Below are 25,771 nucleotides of genomic sequence, written 5' to 3' on the forward strand. Positions count from 1 at the left end.
TTAAGTCTACATTTGGTTGGATATATATTTCTGTTGAAATGCCTATTAGACTGATGTGCAAGTGCTGGTTCTTACAGCTGCAGAAAACCTGCATTGGGGCTGAATCACATTGTATTACAGATGGGAGCTCACATCGCTGAGGGGGTTTCTATTCCATTTAACTATAAATATCCTCATGTAAACAGGTGTGTTTCCACCTGGGTGGGTGGGGGATTAGAGGCAAAATTAACTAATTTTCTCTTAAATATAACTTTTCATGCTAAGGGAGTATTTCTCTTTGGAGAAGTATTAAATTGTGCAAAGTCATCCCTGTGGTCTGAGTGGTTCAATCCAATTATAAGCAGTTATCTTGCTTGAGGTTAGACTAAACATATGGGAATCCTAGCAGAAAAAGGAGAGAAAGATGAAGTTATCCCTGAAATCCAATTCCCGAATCTAGGGTAAAATTGCCCTACCTAATGGGCAATTAGGTATTCCCTAATTTTATAGGGAACTTAGATGCTGGATACCTTCAATTTCAAACCATTCCTGATATGGAAATCTCAAATAATATGTAGATAAAAGATACATAATGCAGGATATAAAATTGCCACATGTGGCTCTTCCCACCACAATTGTGATAGCCAAGTCAAAGCAAATTGTGCTTCCGTGTGATCAGTTGACACAGGGGCTGCTGAATGAGAGCTGTTTTTCATTTCTTGTAAATCCTTTTCAAAATAATACATTCTAACAACCATTTTGGATGCTTATGGTTATGTGCTATTATTATTACTATTATCTGTTCCTGCAACTTTCTTGCTCTTAATCCTGAGCAGAAATCTCCCTGGCATTTGGGCTGCATTTGGTGCATTTATGTCTTGTTCATAGGATTTTATCTGTAATGACTTCATGGGACTGTTTACCTAAAGAGACCTACCTGAGCTCAGTCTTGTCTTATTGGATGATTTCAGAAATCATTAAAAAAAATCCTCTTTGCCAGGTTTTTAAAAATAGTTTGCAAATAAGGTGGGGATTTTTTTTAATTGAACTGTATGAAATTGCAAAAACATGGGAGTCCCCCTCCCAATTCAGTTTGTTATAAATATACAGGTTGCAAAGAGGTCCAACAGGGTGTCTTCCTTGCTCCGCCTTCTTCATTCCATTTAGCACACAGCTGCCAATAAAATATCAACATGCAAATGAGAGTGCTTGGACTGGCAGATGATTGGCGGAGCTTCAGCTGAGGTCACCGTTTGTTGTTGTTTTTGATCCAGGCCAAAAAGGACATTTTGTCTTTGGAATTTATTTTGGAAGGAAAAGCTAGTGGAGAGACATGCATTTCTGCACACTTACTCACTCTGTTGGGTGGGGGTGGGGGATAAACCCAGACTATTACATGAAGAAAAGTCTATTCCCTGTATAAGTTGTAATGGCAGTGATGATCATCATAATAAGTCAAAATTTCACCCTCCTTCCATAGTTGTTAAAATCACCATGGTGGGGTGGAAGAATGGGTACTGATGTCATGCAGAATTCCTAATTAAAATTAATCATTATCATATTTATATTTTGCTCTGTTTAATATTTCTCACAATAAAATATTCATAATAAACAGATAAAAGAAAATGCTCATATTGGCCAGTAGCAAACAACACCTGGATTGCTGAATTCTGGAACAGTTTAAATTTCTGAGTGTTTTTTAAAGGCAATGTGCAATATTAAGCACATTGTAGTAATCCAGACAAGTGGTGATGGCAGTGTGAATTAATCATCAGGAGGTCTTTGTACTTCAGATAACCCTGAAGTTTGTATACCAACCATTGCTTCACAAAGGTCCGGAGGCTTCAGCTTCCATCTGACCACCAAGCAGTAGTTGCGGGTTCAGAAGCAGAGGCGGTATTCAGGTGGTTCGGACCGGTTCTGGCATACCAGTAGCGGAAATTTTAAGTAGTTTGGAGAACCAAATACCACCTCTGGTTGGTCCTGCCCACCCACCCCCGCTATTTCCTCTCCTATATTCCCTTGTTTTTTAAGCTCAGCTGATTTGCATGGCAGAGCAGATCAGCTGATCTAAAAAACAGCTTTGTTCACCAGCGCTGACACAAAGGGCAGTTTCTGAGCGCTGCACATACAAAGTATTCTCTCATAGAACTGGTAGGGATAAAATGTGGAATCCCACCACTGTTCAGGGATCCCAGTGTCATAGACCTGCTCTTTCAGGAGTGATGCTACCCTGTGAAATGACCATTCTGAAGATATCACTCAGTTAAAGCAGTGCAAACCCATTCAACTTGTTTCATCCTACCCAGACCCTTCACAGACTTTAGATACAATCTTTCAACAAAATGTCATTTGTTGCTTGGGCCACAAACTACCCAGCAGTTTCATGTAAATATAAAAAAAACAGAGGAGACAAACTGATCCATGCAGCATTCCACAGAGAGCAACTCCTTGGTCATTCTGGAACTGTCCATTGAAGAAAGAGCAGAATTTTTATGGGTAATCCTTGCTTAGCAATAATTAGGATTGTAAACTCATTTGCTAAGCAACCTGGTTATAAGGCATGCTATCACGTAATTGCACCAATTTATGATAGTAGTTGCAGCAATCCCAGTTTCTGTCATCAGGCAAATTCTGAGCAGTCACAGCATACTCCAGTCAGATAACCATTTATAATTTTCTGCTGGTTTCCGCATTGACTTTGCTCATCAGAAGCCAGCAGTGGAGGTCACAAATGGTGATCATGTGGCTGGGGAAGACTGTGATTTATAATTGCAAGCCAGTTGCCATGTGGTTATGAGATAGTGTGACAGTTGCAATATAAGAACCCATCATAAGTCCTCCTTGTTCAACACCACCATAACTTTGAATGAGTGTTCCAAAACTGAATCCCTCCCTGCCCATGGTCAAGAAGGATACCAGGCCACTGCTGTTGAGGTCTGCTGAGAAATCCAAAAATACTGTAATAGGCATATTTCTCAAATCCCATTAAAGGTTATCCAGAGGGCTACTGAAGCTGTGTCCATCCCATATTCCAGCTTGAATCTTAAGTGAAAATGGCCCAATAATCTGGTTCATCTAGGTTGTTCTGCAGTTGTACCCTGATTACAATCGCCTAACCATACTCAAGAATTGGTGATTAGATACAGGACCATAGTTGTCCCGTACAAAGAGATCCAAAAAGGATCTTTTCAGGCAGGGTACATCACAAAACTGTCTCACCTGTCTTTCCTGAATAGACGTGTTAACTACCTCTCATTCCAATTCATCATACTCAGATTCCTTGAAGAGTCAAGAAGATGGATCAAGCTCATATGTATCCAGAGATAGCTAAGAAAGTGCTATATCCATTTACCTCAGAGTCTAGGCAAGTTGATGTATCTGTATCACTATAATAGGCTCTCCCCATGAAAAGTCAAGCCTTTGCAAATTGGAGTGACCATCAGCAGAATGCTATGCTAACTGCTCATAGTGGGAAATCTACCTGCTGCTTCTACCCTAAACTAAGCTGCTAGCTGATAAGCCTGCCAGTATTATAAGCAGGGGTGGGTTTCAAAAATTTTAGCAAAGGGTTCTCTGCCTGGTTGCCGGGTAGACATGGCCATGGTGGGTGTGGCCTAGTCAGCCTCCTACACCACAGGGGGGGTGTTTTTGCCCTACCTAGGCTACAGAGGTTTTCCTCGAGGGAAAAAAGGGCGAAAATGCCATCTCTGGGCTCCGAAGGCTCTCTGGAAGCCAGAAATGGGGCCATTTCCAGCCTTCCCGAACTTCTGGGAGGCCCGGTTTTTGCCCTTTCCGAGCCTCCGCACACACCCTGCATTTACCTGCATCCAAAACGGGCCGCATGGGGATTCCTGGGGTGGGCTGGATGGGGCCAGCCAGGAGTGGGATTTGGGGGGTTCTCTGAACTGCACAGAATTTTAGCTAGGGGTTCTCCCAAACCCCTGCAAGCCCCCAACAGCCCACCCCTGCCTTTAAGGGAGAAATAACAATGCTTCATCTCAATTATTGCTCCAGCATAGAATCAGACTTGAATCTGTATTTTCTTTCTCTGGCACATTAAGAAGTCTCTCTTCCTGCTTCTTTTCTGAAGGTCCTCAGTAAGCATCCATTAGACTTGGCCAACAAGAGGGAGGCCTCTTGGGATAGTCCTATTAAGTGGCTGGATTGGTTTTTTCAGTAGGTAACAAGTTGCTCAACAGAACAGTCCATAGGATCACATGTTGCAAAGAATATATTCTTACATATTGGATGAAACTTGAAATCCTTTGTCTTAGTCAACCCTTCTGCATTTTAGATGGCATCCAGGCTTAATTTTTATAGCCTTCTTCTGGAAAATAATTTTGTCTCTTGCCCTCAGTCCTCTTGAAACTGAGATGGTGAGAGAATGATATTAGGAGCTAAGCTGGTATAATTATGAACACAGCTGAATAAGTTCATTTTTTTCTTTTGAACAATTGCGTCCAATTTTAAAAGAATGCTTTTAAATTCCTGCAGTTTTCTTGACAAGTTTTTTTCAGAAGTGGTTTGACATTGCCTCTTTTCTAGGGCCAAGAAAAAATGGCTGGCCCCAGGTCCCCCATTTGGTTTCATGTCCATGATGGGGCTAGAACTCACAGTTTCCCAATTTTTAGTCTGATGCCTTAATCATACATCAAACTGCCTCTCTAGTTTCATATAGCTCAATCTAGTACGAGAAATTCATGCATTTACTTTACTTTATACTGTCTTTCTCCAGGGAATTCAAGGCAGCTTCTAAAGGGATCTGTCTTCATTTTATCTTCATATCTACTCAGTGAGATAAATTGAGTTAGAAGAGAGTTACTAACACAAAATACGAAGATAATTTCATTGGCCAATAGCAGATTTCAGTATTGTTAGTCTAACATCTTAACCTGCTGCACCATACTAATTTTTTGAAATATTAAACTCTATGCATGGAAGCTACAATTTCTGCCCCTTCTCTGATTGTGCTAAGAATATTCAATTTTTATTTGGTCCTATTAATCAGATTTAGGAAGGTTTCACTCAATACAGTGGAGAGAACCACTTGGCCAATAAAGAATTCTAATGCACAGGATCTGATAATGTGAAATAATTAAAAGCTAGATTTTCACTGGCTTGTGGGTATTCCTGTTTACAGAAAGTCCTTGATTTTTGATCACAGTTGGGACCAGAATTGCCATTGCTAAGTAAGGCAATTGTTAAGTGAGTCACATCTGGTTTTACAATATTTTTTTTCTCATAGTTAAGTGAACCACTACAATTGTTAAGTCAATCGTGGTCATTAAGCGTCCCCCATTTGACTTTTACCTGTTTGAAGTCAACTGGAACTGCTGCAAATGGCAATCAGGTGACTGTGGAATGATGCAGCCTTCATAAATACGTGCCAATTACCCAAATTTTAATCATATAACTGTACAGATGCTGTGGAACTGTTTTAAATGGTTGTAAGTCACTTTTTTCAATGCTCTTGTAACTTCAAATGGCTGGCTAAATGAATGATTATAAATAAAGACTACCTATATTTTATTATTAAAACAAGTACATATTTTGCAGAGAAATATACTTTATATTTTAATAATAAAATTTTCATTTTTCCTAAGAGTATTCTATCTACATAAAAATTTTATCTCAGTCATCATACATGCATACAAATTATATGTGTATAATCATTTTTTTCTTCAGCTGTTTCTAATTGCCTGAAAACTTTGGAAGAATTATCAGAAATTTCTAACATTTATTTCAACAATTTTTTTTTCTCTAAAAACAATTTCTCAGTTCTTGGGTTAGAAAAAAAGATAATATAAGATAATATGGAATTTGAAATAGACCAGGAACTGCTCCCATTCATCTGTTTTCATTATGTATTCCTACCAATTTGTAACAACCTTTAATTAGGCTTTTCCCCAAATACTGTAATTTGAATCTCCTTTTCAAATTAGTAAAGTATACATCCAAGTTTAGTAATGCAAATTAAATATACATACACAAAATATTGAGTATACTTCCAAATATGTAGCTGAATTGGGACTTTTTTTTTTGTAATAGCAGGAATTTCCAATGTTTCATGAATTTTTCTTCCTCTCTTTCATAAACGCCTACAGTTCAACCGCCAAAAGGATTTACGTAGCTTTACAGCTTTCTTTCTACCATATTTTCTTGCTCCAGCAAGGTATTATTTTAAGGCAGAAAATTTCAGTTAGGCCAGTTAACTTGGGTTATGTCATTAAGTCCTAACCTTCACTAAAAAGTTGTCACAATTTTAAAAGGAATAATCATCCTGAGCTTCTTGGGCAAGTGTAATGCTATCATGACAACCTCTCACTTTTTTTTAGGGCAGCCATGGATCTCAGTGCAAGAAATATAACCTGGATTGGGTTGGGTTAGCTTCTTTTAAACGATCGCTGATAATTTAACTTTTTTATCTCCCGCATCTAGTCCATATTAGCTTGAGGTGAGAACAGTCTAGCAGGACTCTTATTTGTGAGAAGGATAGCACGGAAATCTTGGCCGTATAGGGGGTTAGCCATGCCTATGTGCATTAAAACATCTTCCCAACCACTTTATCACTTCTGCTCTTCTCAGATAAGTCTCCCTGTACTGCTTACACCTTCTGATTTCCTAAAGGGTGTAGGATAATGGAAATGCTGCACCATGAAGAAAAAGGGTGAGCTGAGCTCTGGTGATTTGGGAAAGTTTTGAGGCAGGTGAGCAAGAAAGATAAATTGTACTCCAAATTTCTGACAGATTCTCCCCTTTCTCTCTTCTTCGAAGGTGGCCGGATGGGAAACGTAAAAGAAAAAGCAGCCAATGTTCGGTGAAAAGCAGCATGTCAGGTAAGCATCTCTTCCAGGTTTGCCAGTGCTCAGAATTTTCAGATCAATGTGCTTATCTCCCCTGTGATACTACAAGACAGTACATTTCCTTGTAGTCGTGCCAGCAGGATATCGAGGAAGTGACTCACTTTTTAGGATTCTTTCCTTTGCTGTAAGAACGGGACTTTTATTTAGTAGAAGAGGATCGCATCCAAAGAGGATAGCCCTTCGTGAAAACTAAACCAGGGTTTGGATTGTTCTGTTTTTCTGCTGTTCTAAGCAGGCAAGAAAATCATATAATGCTATATTCAGCTGATAGTCATAGGTCTGTTTGGCTTTGTCAGTTATAAATTTGGAAGATGTGGCATTACCATTTGTAAGTCTTTTTATGGAGATTTGCAAAAGACTTTAGTAACAGAACAATTATTCCAACTTATTCTTCTTAAAAATGTATTTATTGTTTGTTTATGTATTTATTTATGTCATACATTTATTATTTTTATAAATAATTCAAGGCAGGGAACATATCTAGTACTCCTTACTTCTCTTTATTTATTTTCTCTTTATTTTCCCCACAACAACCTTGTGAGGAGAATTAGGCTGAGTGATTGACCCAAAGTCATCCAGCTAGTTTTTATGCCTAAAGCAGGATTAGATCTCAGAGTTCCTGGATTCTAACTTGATGCCTTAACCACTAGAGCAAACAGGCTCTCAAAGTTATTATTATACTTATGTAACAGAGCGTTGATATTCTAGAGGACTGGAGAAATTAAAGGAGTTTGGGGAAACCTGCTTTGACAAATTGAAATAAAACAATATCCCCAGAATGTATCCAACTTTGACTTGAACCTATTGAGGAGGTTTTTTTGATGTTTTTCACTAGTCCAGAAAAGGCAGTCATGGGGCAGCTCAGGATATCGGATGTCAAATGGCAAAGCCTGCAATAGAGAGATAAACCACAAAGAACTGGGGGCGGGATTCTAAAGGTGAGGCCACAGTGGGTCATGGGGCAAGAGGGAATCACATGTGGACTGGTGAATGCGAAAGAATGCCAGACCACATCTTCCCCAGTTGCGTGATTTCTTTTTTCCCTATCTCCGTTTAGCCTTCACCTCCCAAGACCTGGCCACAATCAATTTGTTTTTTATTCCCGCTCTTTAAAATATGCTCTTCAACACTTTATTTTCAGTTCTTGAGAGTTTTTTTTTTTAAATGATGCAGCAGCATAGCAAAACTTTTACAACCAGGAGGGATATCCTCTTGGTCTTGTGAGAGAGATGAGCAGGATCCAGACTTTAGCACTTATAGTTCAGTTTAGCTTTTGCATTAATCCACCCACCAGCAGCATAGATGTGATTTTATTTTTTATTTTTAAATAGAAGCTAAACAAAGAATATAAACCAGAGTTTCCCAATCTTGGTAACTTTTAAGACGCATGATCTTCAACTCCCAGAATTCCCTAGCCAGCTGTGGAACATATTTACTTCCATGTTTATAGATCTGAAGATGTGTGTACATGTGAGATACATACTAGAAATAACATTTTTCATTCTTTTCCCATAAAAATAAAAAAAAGTAAATGGGATTATTTCCCATTCATAGACTATTTGGATAAACCACATTGAAGAAAATTCTTTTCATAAGTGTTTAGCAGCTTCGTTGCCTTTTACCTGGCATTGCTTTAATTCAGCAGTTGGCAAATGGAAAGACACTACAGTGCATACAGTTGAAGAATGATCTATATATAAAAAGAAACATATCACAAGGCTAGGGAAAAAGGCAGAGAGCCCCTATATCTACATTATAGGTTCTTAGCTTTCTTTCATTTCTTCCAAGAATCTGACAAGTTGTAGTTCATTTCCTCTTTAGAAAATATTTCCCAGATTTCTCTACAGCAAATGAATATTGGGTTTAAGTTCATAATGTATCTGCCAGGGGACAGCAGAAAGGAAGCAGGTCTGTCTTCTTTCATCTGTGAGGAGACTTAGGGTCAAAAGGAGGCTATAGCAGGACTAAGACCAACCTGACTTCATTCCTCAGCCAGGTAACTGCTGTCTGTCTTGCTCTATTTCAGTTCTTTCCGCATTCTTTTTGTTTTTTGTACATCAGCTTTCAAAACTCTAGACAGAGATTATCCTGACTTTTAATATATCTACAGCACATAGAAAATTTATGTTCTTGGAAAGTTTGTGATTAGAAAATAAATCATAAACACCTAAGACCATTATTGTTATGAGTATTTTATGTACTCTCTTTTAAGTTGATCCAGATACATTGGCCTCCAACTCTCATAATCCCTCAACAGCATGACTGGGAGCTTTGCTTGGGGGAAGTTGTGTGGAACATATCGGCACCCATCAGTTTGTGGCTCTCTTAGAGACTGTACATGTCCTTTTGATTTACAAGTAATTTGCGTTTAGCAGCTGCCTTGTTTAGCAATCATTTGCGGTCACAGTGTTGATGAAAAAGTAATTTTGTGACCAGTCTGCGCATTTATGACCTCCCAAAGCAAAGAAAAGATGAATTAAGATCAATTAAGTTGCAATATCATTTAGTGACTACTTTACAACCAAGCTGCAAGTCTCACTTGTCAGTCTTGAAAGGAAGCATGATGAGATGAGCTAATTCTACTTTATTGCAAAGCAACATTAACAAAGTCTTGCAAGTCCGAAGGGGTAAATCTCCTACCATCTTTTTTACAGCCCAAGAAGTCTCTTCTGAGCCTCTTGCCGTTCTCTTATCTGACTGCTCCCTAGGCAGCATCTCTTGGCCCTGTCTCCTAACATCTTTCTCACATAGATTGCAGAACAATCTGCATTTGTTTGAGGTGCAAGACCCAAATCTTGCCCTTGGATTCCTTCTTTAATTTACCAGATTAAAACAATATCTTTTATCTGGTATTTGCAAAATATGCAAGCGGTAATGTACACAAATTTTTGAGATGTACGATATGATTACAACCTTTGGACATTTTTTCATTGTTCAGTTGTTAATAATCTTCAAATCATATGTTATATATATGGACTATACTGGGATATTGATTCCACAAAGCAGATAGGCAGGTAGGTGCCTAAAAGTCAAATCAGAGTTTAGTTTTACTCTTCCTTCCATGTTTCAATAACAGTCATCGTTCTTTGCTTTCATTGTCCTTTTTTTTAAATAACAGATGCAGGGTTATTTATGGGCATCTCTCATAGTAAGCAAAAATAAATAAATATCCAGGAACTAAGAACATATTAAGCCTAATAAAATGAAGTAACAGAACGTTAAGCCTGTGGACTGCAGTGTTTCAGAAGCACTTTAAAGTGTCATCCTTTCACATGTTTAAACATTCCTTCTAAATAAATGGTATAGCAAAGGGACTAAATTCGAACTGTTCTTCCTAGTTAGGTTTCTATCTGCAGGCATTTTTGTTTCCAGTCATCTGTATTTTGTAATTTAGTTGACTAAAGCCTAGTCAGTTTTGGGTCAAGTTCTGGAGTTGTGGGCTGGGTGGAAGTACGAAGTAAAATCTAAACAGAATGATGGACTGCTGTATCCAAGCTATACCCTCAAACTATCCTGTAGATAATTGAAATAATCAAAGTTTACCAATTCTATGCAAGCCAAAGAGCTATAACTGTAAAGTTTAGGATTGCTACAGTTTTACTCTAAACAAATAGATGAAAAAACTCTGTATGTGGGTGCCTATATCAATCTTATTAGCAATAAGAAGTGCCTGGAGAACAAAATGAAGTCCTTCTAAATTGCCCCAAATTCCTCTAAAAAAACCATTTAACCATAACCCTTTAAGATCTTTTAAAAATCTTAACTTTGCAGCTTAAATATATTATGAGTTGTTGAGTTAGGAAAGGTGCAAGGGGTAAATTTAAACCAGTCATAAAATTATTTGCTTATTTACATTTATTGACTGTCCCCAGTCCAGTGGATAGTCATTATTTGAGTTAATGACTAAACCACCGTTCACTTCCATTTATCTCCCCCTCAAAAATTAATAGAAGAATGAATGAGTCTAAAGGTAAAGATAAAGATTTCCCTGTCAGTCATATGCAACTTTAGGGCACAGTGCTCATCTCCGTTTTTTGGCCAAGGGAGCCAGAATCATCCAAAAACAATTTCTGTGATTAGATGGCCAACATAGTTATATGGCAAAGGCTCATGGATGGCTGTTACCTTCCCACCCAAGTGCTACCTATTTATCTGCTTGCATTTGCATGCTTTCAAACGGCTAGTTAGGGCAGCAGATGGGGCAAGAAATGGGAGCTCACCCCTTTGCGTGGAGCTTGGGCCTTGAACCTGGGCGGTTAGCTCTCCTGCTGCCAAGCTCAGCATCTTTAACCACTGAGCCATCACTCAGGTTAAGTAGATTCTTCTATTGTGTTATTTGTATGATGATATCATGATTTTCATAATATCGCTTATGTCACCTCCTCTAAACCAGAGGTCTGCAACCTTAAACATTCAAAGAGCCATTTGGATCCATTTCCCACAGAAAAGAAAACACCAGGAGCCAATAATTTAACAACTGGTGTGACTCCCTCCCTGCCATCACCCTTACCTTCTCAGGCCAAGCAAGGAGTGATGGGAATGGGAGGGGCCAGCCAGTGGGATCAGCCGACAGGGAGCTGCAGCCGAGAGCTGAAAGAGCCGCATGTGGCGTCAGAGCAGCAGGTTGCAGACCCTTGCCCTAAACAGTCAAGTCATGCAGGAGTGAGGAGTTTTGGGATGTAATGTGCTAAAATAAACATGCATCCAATTGAATAAATAAATGCTAAGCAGAATTACATATGACCACACACTTTTAAAAATACTTAAAATAAAACAATTAGAAGAGAAGATGTGGTTATCTTTCTTTTGTGGGTGTTCCAGCATCTGCCTGTTTTCAGTGTACATATGTATATTTGATGGTGTAAAGAAATGGACCCAAAATGTGCTTCTAGTTGTATTTGCAAACTTCCCTGTGATCTAAAACTATGATAAGGCAGAATTTCTGGTTGTGAGGAACTTTATAACTAAATTCGGCTAAACATAAAATGGTTTTTGGAGCTGCTTTTGGATAACAAGAAAAAGGCTTGCGTCTGCAACTTTGTAATCATTTGCCTTTTAATATTTGGAGAACTTACATAGGTTTATTTGTATGTTTGTTTATTTGTATCCTAGCTTTATTATTTTTACAAATAATTCAAGCTGGTGAACATATCCAACACACCTTCCTCATCTTGGGTTCTGCTCTCATTCTTGACCCTATGCTTGAAGAAAGCTGTCTAACTGCTTTTGTATTCTCAAGTATTAAAAACATGTTCCGCAAGTCACTTTTCACTTAAAATAAAAGACTTGCCAAAAGTTTCTTTCAAATTGGAAAACAATCTGCTCCAAATTCTTTCTCTTTCTTTTTGGAGAAATGGGGACAAAGAAGTTACATTAGTGATATCATAGCTTCCAGTCAATCATCCACTGCAAATAGAGGTAATCCTCAACTTATGACCACCACTTATTAAATGAATTGTGCCCGATTTTATGATCTTTTCCCCATAATCCTTGTACTGCAATTAAGTGGATCCTGGGGCTGTCAAAGAGAATCTGGTTTCTCATTGATTTTGCTTTTTAGAAGCCAGCTTGGAAGGTCTCAAATGGCTATCACATATCCCAGGCAATGCAACTCTCTTAAATACACACCCGTTGCCAAATGCCCAAACTGTGATAATGTGACTGGGGTTGCTGAGATGGTCATAAATGCAAAGGTTGGTCACAGATCACTTTTTCAGTGCCATTGTGACTTTGAATGGTCTCTAAATGAATGATTATATATTGAGCTCTATCTGTACTTCTGCTGCTGCCTTACAAGATAGATCCTTTTTGTAGATAGTCACCTTACAAGCCACCCTTTATAAATACAAAATCATTGTGTTTTCCTGTCTAATAAACCCTTTTTTAAAAAAGCCATTACAAGTGATTCTCAATCTATCTGGGAAGACTTCCGTAAGATTTTATTGCTTTTACGCATTCCAGAGATTTAGAAAGTCCTCTGTAGGCCAGAACAGAAAATGGAATTTCTTCTTTTCCTGAAGATTATTTGTGACCAGATTAAGCTCTGGGAAAGCTTAATCTGGGAAAGGATTGCCGGAACTGTTTTTCCAGGGCTGTAGGTACATAGGAGAGCACAGTTTGCCTGTGAAAGGCTCCATATTTTTTCCTCTGGCATATCCACACTGGGATACTTACTTAAACCATAGTAAAGTTTTTGATCAATATTGACAATATAGATTAATAGAATCACTTCATGTACAACCTGTCAGTATTCCATCTAAGACAGTGTTTTTCAAACTTGACGAATTTAAGATGTGTAGACTTCAACTCCCAGAATTCCCCAGCCAGCCTGCTGATCTAGGCCCTTTCATTTGGAAGTGCTCAGATCAATTGACTTACTAATTATATATTCTTTTTCATTGGGAAATTATAAATACCCAAGGTAAAAATGATGTTTTTTTAACTAATAAAATAATGCATTGCCAAGAGTCTATTAAATATATTTTATTGCACCTAAATTTGATTCAGTTATATTGTTTTCTATAAGTTTGCTAATGCAAATTTGTTTTTTATTATACTGGTTGTTATCAGCCCCTCCTTCCGCCCAATGCACAGTATTCAATTCAATTTTGCCTATGGAAATGCATATATCTGCCTATTGGAAAAATACATACAAACTGGCAAGTATATCTGTAGGAATATGTTAATTAGTCATTTTGAATTGGCAGTAGTTCCATTGTGAACAAAGTGGCATGTTTGTGTGACGTCTACATGTGATCTATAGGTGGTGGTGATTAATTGGGAAATATGTATTTTATATACTAAGGGATGTCCAATATGGAAATTGTAATGTGAGAATCAACTTTCAGCCATTTCTAGGAATCAGAGAAGTCGTTCATACAGCAGTAAACACATAATAGATATTAATAGCATGCTCATTTGAGAAGAGCATGAAATTTCTTTTCAACAAAGACCCACATAATCAGAGTTAAGTTGTGCGCCCACACACAAAGTTTCCAGACAAGCATGCAGTCCTTGAACCTTTTGTATATGCTGAGTAAAACTGTGGAGCTCCAGTAAGAAAACATCCTGCAGCTATCTGTGCATTCTTTAACCCTTCCCAGCTTTAATTTCAGAGAAGGGGGCCTCAGGGGAAATAGCAGGCAAAACAGAGGGAAAGGAAGCAAACAGAGAAAGACGGGAGAACAGATTCAACAAGTAGAGAAGCCCAAAAAGGTTGGAAAAAGGACCATAAGGTAGAGTGGTGGGAAGACGTTGCCTGAGGAAGGAAGGGAGCGCTGAACATTGCCTGCAACCCCCCCCCCAAAAAAAAATTGTTGGCTGGAGGACAGCCCACCTTTCACATCCTTAGGGTTAAACTGGTTGAGCCCAGAGCTGAATGGGAAGCCTTCTCAGCCAAAGTCAAGAAAGGTTCTGTGCTGCTGGTAGTAAGAATAAATATAAGTGAAAGAAATGTAGAGACGATAGGGCAAGCAGACAAAAAAAGGCAGCTTGGTTGATGAAAGGTAATTTATTATTGGCTCAGGCAATGAAAAATTAGATGCCAGCTTCTATGGCAAGGCTGTATAGTCTGCCTTCCTGTGATTTCCCTGCCCAGCTCCTTATTACAGCCACAGGAAGAGCAGTTCCTTTTGCCACAATGGTAGAGAAGCGGGAGAGGGCGAGTGGGGATTGGAAAAGTACGGTAGGAGAGGACATTGTTGTTTCCTATTGATGGGAAAAGTCAAGGTTATAGAAAGGGGGGTGGAGTAATTATCAGGGATGATCATGTCTGCCGTTTTCTTCGCCTTGCCTGGAATCAAAGGGCCTTTTATGGACATACATGTGATTATGCTTTCCTCTGCTCTTTATCACTATTTCAGGAAGCTTTCTGTGTTTTGGGGGAGGGGGAAGTATTTCAGAAAGATTTGGAGCAAGCAAGTTCCCTGCCTTGCCACTGCCTCCTGTCACCCAGCCGGGAAGTAGCACTTGAACAGCCTTGTAGACTCTACTGTGAGGGAAGATGGGCCATGGAGTTCTAAGCCTCCGCCTTCCGCCTGTGGTCGACAAAGCAGAGGGAATTTTATATCCTGACATTCTTTTAAGGCACTGCAAAATAGCAAATTTAGCTTCTTGTCCTTCTTAAGAGAACTGACGTTGAGGTTTAAGTGATTTTGTTCTCATTTTGTAAAAAACAAAGGACAGAGAACCTGAGCTGTCTTATAAAATGGTGCCCAAATTTCAGTTTTAAAGAAATAGTGGGAATGAACACTTTATGTAAACTTTATGTTCAAAGGACAAGTGCATTTAACTAACAGATATTGGTAAGTAGCCACAAAGCAGTAGTTGTTGCTATCTTGCTGTTTCTCTATGGAGTGTAAGTGATGGGCAAGAATACTTTCTAGTCTACTTCAATAGTCTTAACCTCTTGCAGCTGCTGTTTCATCTTTTCAGCTTTGACCTCTTGGCTGCTTTCTCCTACAGGGTACATCCCTAGCTATTTGGACAAAGATGAGCAGTGTGTTGTATGTGGAGACAAAGCCACAGGATACCACTACCGCTGTATTACCTGTGAAGGCTGCAAGGTAAAAAATGCTTGAAAAGGTGTATCTCAACCAAGGGCCTTCCACATTTGCACCTGATCACAGCAGCAATACAGCCCAGCAACCTTTTCTTCCCCATATCCTTCTGACATTGCTTTCACCTGAATCTCAAGACATATCCAAGGCAGCTTAAAGTCATCCTCGGTATACAGTAATACTTTGCTCTTTAATCAGTCAATAGGTTGTAATAGTTTCACCATGAGCCCAGTCTGATAGTGACCATTCAGTTGGTCTGCAATCAAGTGACCCTCTGGGGTTAGGAACTTTTGGCCATTTGGGCTGTTGCAGGCATGCCTCTTACTCTCCAGCCCTTCGGTGTTGTCTTCCAAGTTCAATCTGCTCCAGGCAGCATGAGTGTCCTTATTCTTTCAAACCAGATTGTTCCCAATTTCAGAGACTTGGATCAGCATGAGGGGAGCTATGTGTTGGAGCAGAACAGAGGTTTCTCATTGCTGTTTCATGATACAATTCATCCAATGCCTATCAGTTGTTTGGGCTAAGAGAAGAACAGAGTTGGAAGGAACCTTGGCAGTCTTCTAGTCCAATTCACTCCTCAAGCAGGAGACCCTATACCATCTGACAAGTGGTTGTCCACTCTCTTCTTAAAAGCCTCCAGTGATGGAGCACCCACAACTTCTGAAGGCAATCCGTTCCACTAATTTATTGCTCTCACTGTTAGGAAATTCCTCCTTAGTTCTAGGTTGCTTCTCTCCTTAATTAGTTTCCATCCATTGTATCTTGTCTTGCCTTCTGGTGCTTTGGAAAATAGGTTGACCCCCTCTTCTTTATGGCAGCCCCTCAAATATTAGAACACTGCTATCATGTCACCCCTAGACCTTTGGCGTACAAGTTTTACATGATTGCATACGGGTTTAGCACTCTTCAAAAATACTGCTAGACTTAAGTTCAAATGGAGCTGTTCTTAGTTGATAATCATGCTGACTTAGAATTCATGTCCACAAATCCCAAACAGTTTACTCTTCTATCAAAACTCATTTCTTTCCTGACCAACATCATCTATATTGAGAGTGATTAGAAGATATTTTTCTACTAGCTGGTGACATTAGGTAGGAGAGCAGGGGAGCAAAGCTTGGGATATCAATTCATCCTTATCCTGAATGTGTCTGCAAACTGTAAATAAGATCAGTGTCATTTGCTAACTGCATGTCAATAGTTGTCAATAGTAAATTTCATGCCAATATATTTTTTTGGTAGCTCAAGAAATGGTATATCACATTTCAACATGGCCGTGAAAAATTCCTACATCCTCAGTACTGGTAGTCTTCAACATATACAACATAATGAACATTAGAAGTTACAATGGCACTGAAAAAAGTGACTTATGGTCATTGGTTCTCACACTTATGACTGTTGCAACATACCTGTGATGACCCGTAGCGTAATACAAATGTAACAAAATCCAAAACGTAAATAAATGTCCTTTAATGCCTCCAACTTGGCCCCACTGTTCAATAATTCTCAGTTGGAGATAAAATTTATTCAAAAATAGTCTTCAAAAGAAAGCAATACAGTCTGAACTTAATGAGCAGATAGGGTTGAAATACAAAAACTAAAACAAACTACAATGAAGGAATTTCCACAATGGACCAGGATAAATTATTACCAACTTCAAGGCACAGTCTTTTGGAAGAATGCCAACCAAGATAACTTCAGCCCAAAATAACACACACTTTGCTTCTGGCAATGCTGTGTTTTAACCGTCTCTCTTATATACTATTCTCTCCGGCTGCAACCAATGAGGGGGATTATGGCTGCTTCCTTTCTTGTAAGCCAAGTTGTTTCCTTCTCCGTTCCTCCCTTGTGTCCTAGGATGAAGAGGGGATGGGCCTGGTTCTTCCTCTGCTTGCCCAGCCGGCCTCTGCCCTTCCCCAGCCTCCTCCACAACCTCTGGAGCCACACCTCCCCTCCATGTCGGCTGTTCCTCCTCTCCCTCAGAGTCCGACTCTAACAAGGGCATGACAATCCCTATAGTAACATGGTCAAAATTTGTGCACTTGTCATGTATTTATGATGGTTGCAGCTTCCCTGGTTCACGTGATCACCATTTGTGACTTTCCAGGCAACTTTCAACAACCAGTTAATGTGGAAAGTTGGATTTGCTTAATAACCAGATGATTCATTTAACATCTGAAGTGATTCACTTAACAATGTGAAAAAAATGTCATAAGATCAGGTATAATCCAGTAACTGCCTTACTTACAATAGAAATTTTGGTCCCAGTTTTGGTTCATAAGTTGAAGATTACCTGTACCTTGAATTAACTCATTCCAGAAAAATTAATTATGTGCATGATTCTGCTGCATAATGGTAAATCATCCCAAACATTTTACATGGCATCACACTGTTTCTTCTTCAGAAAGTAATGTGGGTTGTTTGGCCACTTGATGATAGAGGAAATAGACATGCAAGCAGGCATAACATACATTGACCAAGTGAGGAGAATTCATAAAAACCTTTTGAGCTAGCATTCAATACCAAGAAAAAAGACTAGACTAGAAAAATCGAAAAGGAGAAGATTATATCTTAAGAAGCTACAAAAACATCTGGAAAGGTTTGGCTGGCAAAAAAAAAGTTAGATCCATTTTATTTTCATGACCTCCAATTATATTTCCTAATTAGTATCCTATTATGTCTGATCTTTCCCGTCAGCCTTTCTCAATACCACTATCAGTACCCCAAATCTAGAAATATGACTAGTTACTTATCATATTTATAGGATATATGTATCTGCATTAAGGCACAGAGATACTGATTTGCTGAAATTTTTATAATGTTATGTCCCAAAGGTGCTTTTTCAAGAGGCAACTGGACTTTCTGATTTTGTTTTGAAGACATTTCACTTCTCATCCAAGAAGCTTCTTCAGCTCTGACTGGATGGTGGGAATTGGGAGGATTTATAACCTTTGCATACAGCTGGTCATTTGTATTCTTTTAGCAAGTCATTAAGACTTATCTGGGTCACCTTTGGGAAACCACCCTATGCATATATGGACTCCCCAAAATCCAAGAGGGAATTCCACTGAGACCAATTGTCAGCAGCATCAACTCTGTCACCTACAACATTGCAAAACATTGTATTAACCACCTTATTAGCTCCTCTAGTTGGCAACACCATCCATCACATCAACAATTCACAGAACATCGCCAGCAAGGTTTGGAACTTAAAACTGGACCCGGATGAGTCCCACAACAGGGGGGATAAGTCTGCCTACCAAGATGAGGTGGACCGGTTGCTTTCGTGGTGTGGAAACAATAACTTGGTCCTCAACATCAATAAGACCAAGGAGCTTATAGTGGACTGTAGAAGGAACAGATCAGACATCCAGCCCTTGCTTATCAATGGAGACCAAGTGGAGCAAGTGGCCAGTTTTAAGTTTCTGGGTATTACCCTAAAAGAGGACCTGACCTGGGGTGCCCACATTGCAGCCCTGGTCAAAAGGGCCCAACAGAGATTATACTACCTGAGACTTCTTAGAAAACAACAACTGAATGAAAAACTGTAGGTGACCTTCTACCGCTGCCCCATAGAGAGTATCTTAACATACTGCACCTCTGTATGATTTGCCAATTGCACAGTGGTAGATAGGAAAGCACTCCAGAGGGTTAACGTCATTGCCCAGAAGATCATTGGTTGCCCTCTCCCTTCTTTGAAAAAGCTTTATAGCTCCTGCTGCCTTAAGAAAGTTCAAAACATTCTCAAAGATCCATCTCATCCTGGGCACCCTTTTTTTTTAAATTATTACCCTCTGGCAGACAGTACAGAATAATAAAAACAAGGACAAACAGGCTGAAAAACAGCTTCTATCCCAGGGCAGTAGCTCTTTTGAATTCTGCTGTATAGTGCAGTGTTGGTGCGGTGATGGGGGTTTTGGTTCAATGTGTGGAGTGTGAAGGATGTGTGTTTATTTTCATGGTCATGATGTGCATTGAAGATGGTGTTTGATTTCACTGTACAAGGTACAATGACAATAAAGTAAACTAAACTAAAATGAGCCCTTGGTTTCCCATGATGTGACTTCTCTCTTCACGTGCATTCCAACTACTGAAGCTGTCGTGGTAGTGAAAAAATGACTTGTACAAGACAGCACCTTAGATGATAGAACCAACCTCAGCTCAGACCACATATGTACCATGCTGGACTTCTGCTTGACCATTACCTATTTTAAATACATTGAAGATTTCTACAGACAGAAACATGGCTGTGTCATGGCTTCCCCTGTGTCCCCATTGTGGTCACTCTCTACATGGAAGTGGTAAAAACCAGAGCTCTGGACTCCTTCACAGGAATTCACTAGTATAGGTATGGGGACAATACTTGAGCCAAGATCAAAGCACAGGAATTGGAAGTGTTCACCAAACATACTATACAAATTCTATGGACAGATACATTAAGTTCACATAGGAAGATGTTCAAGAAAATAGTCTAGTCTTCCTGGACTGTGTGGTACACATTAACAGTGAAGTTTATAGAAAACCTACCCACACAGATCAATATTTACATTTTGATTCCCACCACCCACTGGAGCACAAAATGGGTCATGAGAACCCTACACCACAGCCTACCAGGAAAGAAAAAGAACAAGAAGACATCAAGGAAGCCTTCAGAATGTGTCACTATCCCAAGTGGGCCTCCATCAAATCTCTAGAAAGACCAGACAGGAGCTCCTCCATAATAGATAATGAAGAAAAGAATAAGCAAAACAACATTGTCATTCCGTACATTGAAGGCACAACAAAAAAGCTCAGGAAGATCTTCAGCCAACATGACATACACGCACACTTCAAACCCAAGAACACACTAAGTCAGAAGCTTGTCCACCCCAAAGACAAAAACTGAGCAACGTGGTATATGCAGTACAATGTAGTGAGCTATGTGCAGATCTGTACATTGGGGAAACAAAACAACCACTTCATAAACAAAAGACACAACATAGGGGAACAAACACATTAGGACTAGATTCAGCAGTCAACCTGCATTTAAAAGACACAGGCCACCCTTTTGAAGACTCGAACTTCCAAATTTTGGACAGAGAGGACTGCTGATTTGAAGGAGGAGTCAGGCCATTTATGTCAAAATTGAACATCCTTCTGTTAAAAGAGGGGATGGAATATGACATCATCTATCTTCAATCTACAATACAATTTGTTAACCTAATCCCGCATAGTTTTTTCTCTGGTAATATCACACTACTAACTAGAGCATACAAAACATTTGCTAGACCAATATTTGAATACAGTTCATCAGTCTGGAACCAGCATTATGTATCTGATATTAATACAGTTGAGAAAGTCCAGAAATATTTCAGAAGAAGAGTTCTCCACTCCTCTACTCATTGCAGAATTCCTTATGCCACCAGATTTGAAATCCTAGACCTAGAAAACCTAGAACTATGCCTCCTTCAGTTCAATCTAAGTATAGTACATAAAATTATATATTGCAATGTCCTTCCTGTCAACGAATACTTCAGCTTCAAACCATAACCACATAATAGATACAAACTCAAGGTAAATCGCACCAAAGTTGATTGCAAGAAATACGACTTCAGCAACAGAGTGGTCAATGTCTGGAATACTCTACCTGACTCTGTGGTTTCTTCCCCAAACCCCAAAAACTTTAACCTTAGACTGTCCACTATTGACCTCACCCCTTTCCTTAGAGGTCTGTAGGGGGCATGCATAAGGGCACCAACGTGCCTACCATCCCTGTTCTATTGTTTCTTTTTATTTTTCTTATATGTATCCATTTCATGTATTCATAACTATGTTTATACTTATACCTGTTATAATCGCTTGACAAAATAAATAAACAAATAAATAAATACAGTCCTTTCAGCAGTTCCAAGAAGGCTTCACACCTATTTGCACCACACAGGTGACCTTGATGACCCAGATAAACTTCCAGGTGACTTTAACGACTCACTAAAAGAATGCAAATGTCCAGCTGTCTGCAAGGAGTATACAGGTGAAAGTCAAAAAATTAGAATATCATGCAAACGTTTATTTATTTCAGTAATGCAACTTAAAAGGTGAAACTAATATATGAGATAGACTCATTACATGCAAAACAAGATAGTTCAAGCCATGATGTGTCATAATTGTGATGATTATGGCTTACAGCTCATGAAAACCCCAAATCCACAATCTCAGAAAATTAGAATATTGTGAAAAGGTTCAATATTCTAGGCTCAAAGTGTCCCACTCTAATCAGCTAATTAAGCCATAACACCTGCAAAGGGTTCCTGAGCCTTTAAATGGTCTCTCAGTCTGGTTCAGTAGGAATCACAATCATGGGAAAGACTGCTGACCTGACAGATGTGCAGAAAATCATCATTGACACCCTCCATAAGGAGGGAAAGCCTCAAAAGGTAATTGCTAAAGAAGTTGGATGTTTCCAAAGTGCTGTATCAAAGCACATTAATAGAAAGTTATGTGGAAGGGAAAAGTGTGGAAGAAAAAGGTGCACAAGCAGCAGGGATGACCGCAGCCTGGAAAGGATTGTCAGGAAATGGCCATTCAAAAGTGTTGGGGGCTTTCACAAGGAGTGGACTGAAGCTGGAGTCAATGCATCAAGAGCCACCACACACAGATGGATCCTGGACATGGGCTTCAAATGTTGTATTCTTTTTGTCATGCCACTCCTGAACAACAGTCAACATCAGAAGCGTCTTACCTGGACTAAAGAAAAACAGACCTGGTCTGTTGCTCAGTGGTCCAAAGTCCTCTTTTCTGATGAGAGCAACTTTTGCATCTCATTTGGAAACCAAGGACCCAGAGTCTGGGGAAAGCAGAGGCACACACTGCAAGATGCTTGAAGTCCAGTGTGAAGTTTCCAGCCTGTGTTGATTTGGAGAGCCATGTCATCTGCTGGTGTTGGTCCACTGTGCTTCATTAAGTCCAGGGTCAACACAGCCGTCTACCAGGAGATTTTGGAGCATTTCATGCTTCCTTCCACAGATGAGCTTTATGGGGATGCTGACTTCATTTTCCAGTAGGACTTGGCACCTGACCACACAGCCAAAAGCACCAAAACCTGGTTCATTGACCGTGGGATTACTGTGCTTGATTGTCCAGCAAACTCGCCTTACCTGAACCCCATAAAGAATCTATGGGGCATTGCCAAGAGAAAGATGAGAGACATGAGACCGAACAATACAGAAGAACTGAAGGCTGCTATTGAAGCATCCTGGTCTTCCATAACACCTCAGCAGTGCCACAGGCTGATAGCTTCCATGCCATGCTGCATTGAGGCAGTAATTGCTGCAAAAGGGGCCCAAACCAAGTACTGAGTACATATGCATGTTTATACTTTTCAGAGGTCCGATATTGTTCTATGTACAATCCTTGTTTTATTGATTCCATATAATATTCTAATTTTCTGAGATTGTAGATTTGGGGTTTTCATGAGCTGTAATCCATAATCATCACAATTATGCCAAATCACGGCTTGAACTATCTTGCTTTGCATGTAATGAGTCTATCTCATATATTAGTTTCACCTTTTAAGTTGTATTACTGAAATAAATGAACTTTTGCACAATATTCTAATTTTTCGAGTTTCACCTGTAAATCCTTCCATTCCCCATCATTCAGTCAGAGCTGACGAAGAAGCTTCTTGGATGAGAAGCAAAACGTCTTCAAAGAAAAAACAGAAAGTCCAGTTGCCTCTTGAAAAAAGCACCTTTGGGGCAACCATGACTTGGATGACTGAGAATCTCCACAGACATCTATAATATGTTTTTGAATCTATATCTTCCTGGTCTAAATTTATTGTTCTGGCTACCACAATTCAATTACGATTATGTAATTGAACATATTAGAGAACACCAAAATATTTAAAACATTATGTCCTGGAGAACTTATTTACAATAAATATTAAATGCCCACAATGAAAGGAAGAAGAAATTATGTGATTTGATTAATGAGTGAAGATAGGAAACAGTAAAGAAATTGGGAATATGTGGCTGACAAAAGATTGTACAATGTTGTAAACTGATTTCTGCAGATAAAATAAACAGGGTTTTTTTTAAAGACAGGGAGGGGACAATTAACTTAATAAGAGCCTATGATGCTTTAGAGTCAGTGTTGGACTCTGCAACAGAAAATACAGGTAGTCCTCAATTCAGCCCAATTGCTAAGTGAGAAATTTATTAAGTGAGTTTCTCCCCATTTTACAACCATTCTTGCCACAGTTGTTAAATGAATGTTAAATTAGTAACACGGTTGTTAAATGAATCTGGCTTCCCTATTGATTTTGCTTGTCCAAAGGTCGCAAAAGGAGATCACATGACCCTGGGTTGCTGCATCTGTCATAAATGTGAACCAGTTGTCAAGCATCCAAATGTAAATCACGTGACCATGGGGATGCTACAATGATTGCGTGTGAAAAATGGTCATGTCGCTTTTTACAGTGCTGTTGTAACTTTGAACAGTCACTAAATGAACTGTTGTAAGTCGAGGGTTATCTGTACAAAGGACATTCTACAGCCAGGCATATGATTCACTCCATGGAATTTTTCCTACAGTTAACTAAATTGCAGTAATTTGAAGCCATATCTGAAGGCAATGGCCGATTAAGGCTGGCTGGTGCCCTAAACACTGACAAATCTTGGTGCCTCTCTCCGTGGGACATACTGTACAAATGAAGCCAAGCTTAGGCTACATAAAAGTTTTTGTGGTACCCCCTTTGGGCCTCTGGAGCCCTAAGCACATGCTTAGTCTGCTTAATGGTTAAGACACCACTGCTTGAAGGACCCTCCATTCTCGGTACAGAATCTGCCTTTTACTTGGGGGCTGCAGTGTGTCATTTAGTGATGGCCTCTTGTAATCCAACTCTTGAGATGGCCATCTCCTCCTCTTCTAGGAGGTCTATTTCTGGACTCAGTAGCAATATGACTTGGAATTCATCTTTTTAGATTCCCAGACATAGCACATGGATTTTTTTAATTCATGTTATTTTTTAATGCTATTAGACATTGTTTAGTCAGAAGTATATGAAACATGTGCTTGTTTGCATGCCTTTAAATTCAGCAGAGTGTTTTTTTTTAAATGTAAGTATAAGGGATATTATAATAAAAGGAATGAAATCTTCAAATCTTAGCCTCATTCAATTATCCCCCCTCCGATCCCTATTGGATCTGGACTATGAGGGTTCAGTTCAAACACAGTTCAAAGACTCCGTGCAACCAAAAAAAAAAAAAGTTTCCTTTTTATAATTGTTCAATTTGATAAATAACTACTTTGTATAGAGAGAGGCAAGATAATGTTAAGCACACACACATACACACACAGATACACACACACACAAACAATTGGTTGCATGCAAGACATTTTCTACAGTGGACTTTTAAGAATTCCTTACAATTTCTTGTAAGTACTTCAGATTGCTGCAAAGTTGTGTTTACTTTTCCTTGGATGGGGATGGGGAAAAGATGAGTAGACATTTAAAGATTCTGGTTGGATATTGAGTAAAACACTGTCATAAAACCTGATTTCAGTGCCAAATTTAACATGGAAATATAACATTTGTAACAATCTAAATATATCTTGGAATACACACAGAGTAAATTTCCCTCTTAGTTATTAGTCCATTCTGCCTCCTCCCTTCCTTTTATTTACTTGAAGAGCTATCCTAAAGCTGCCTTTTTCTTTTCTCTTTATTTACATATTACAAAAGCATATGTTTTACATGGTCTGACAATATGTTACTTTTAGTAGCTAGGACCTTCAGGGGTCTCCAACCTTGGCAACTTTAAGACTTGTGGACTTTAACTCCTAGCAAAGCAAAGCTGGTTGAGGAATTTGGGAGTTGAAGTCCACAAGTCTTAAAGTTGCCAAGGTTGGAGACCCCTGTTTTTGATAGGACTAATCTTCCCATTTTGCAGCAACCTCTATGAGGAATGAGTTAAGGTAGTAAGTTAGTAAATGTATAGGCTCACTTATATACATGACTCTGACTAGCCCATAATTAAAACAATTAAAATCAGTTTCCTGCAGAGAAAGGCAAAAAAGTTACTACCCTTATATATCCAGCTCTTTGATTCTTTTTCACAAATATGTTGTACCTGACATGGCTAAAAAGCATTACCTTTGCTTGTCTTTATTTACTTAAAAAAACACCCAAAAGGTAAAAGAAACACAGGCTTAGATAGAAAACAAACAAACTGTAGGCAGACACAGTGCCCTGGGCAGAAAATTCAAGTGGCATCATAAATCACTCAATTGTGGCAAAATGCCAGCCAGCTTTCGGTTGAAGTGTGGAATTAGTCCTGAGCTGAAAAAGTTTAACAGCTAATAGTAGGCTTAAGAGAAAAAAAAGGGGGGTTG

The 25,771-nt window shown here is 39.1% G+C and overlaps 1 protein-coding gene across 6 annotated transcripts in view; it reads left to right on the forward strand.

Annotated features, from left to right (window-relative positions):
• Positions 1–25,771, forward strand: part of THRA (thyroid hormone receptor alpha) — a 164,388-nt gene that overhangs the window by 128,839 nt on the left and 9,778 nt on the right. For all 6 annotated transcript variants that reach the window (XM_087917843.1, XM_087917846.1, XM_087917845.1 and 3 more), the window contains 2 exons: positions 6,757–6,818; positions 15,309–15,409. In XM_087917843.1, coding sequence (XP_087773969.1) covers positions 6,757–6,818; positions 15,309–15,409 — 163 coding nt within the window. The remainder of the gene's footprint in view (positions 1–6,756; positions 6,819–15,308; positions 15,410–25,771) is intronic.

This window comes from Pseudonaja textilis, chromosome Z (assembly GCF_049901715.1).
Source record: "Pseudonaja textilis isolate UNSWEBS1 chromosome Z, rPseTex1.2, whole genome shotgun sequence".
Taxonomy (NCBI): Eukaryota; Metazoa; Chordata; class Lepidosauria; order Squamata; family Elapidae; genus Pseudonaja; species Pseudonaja textilis.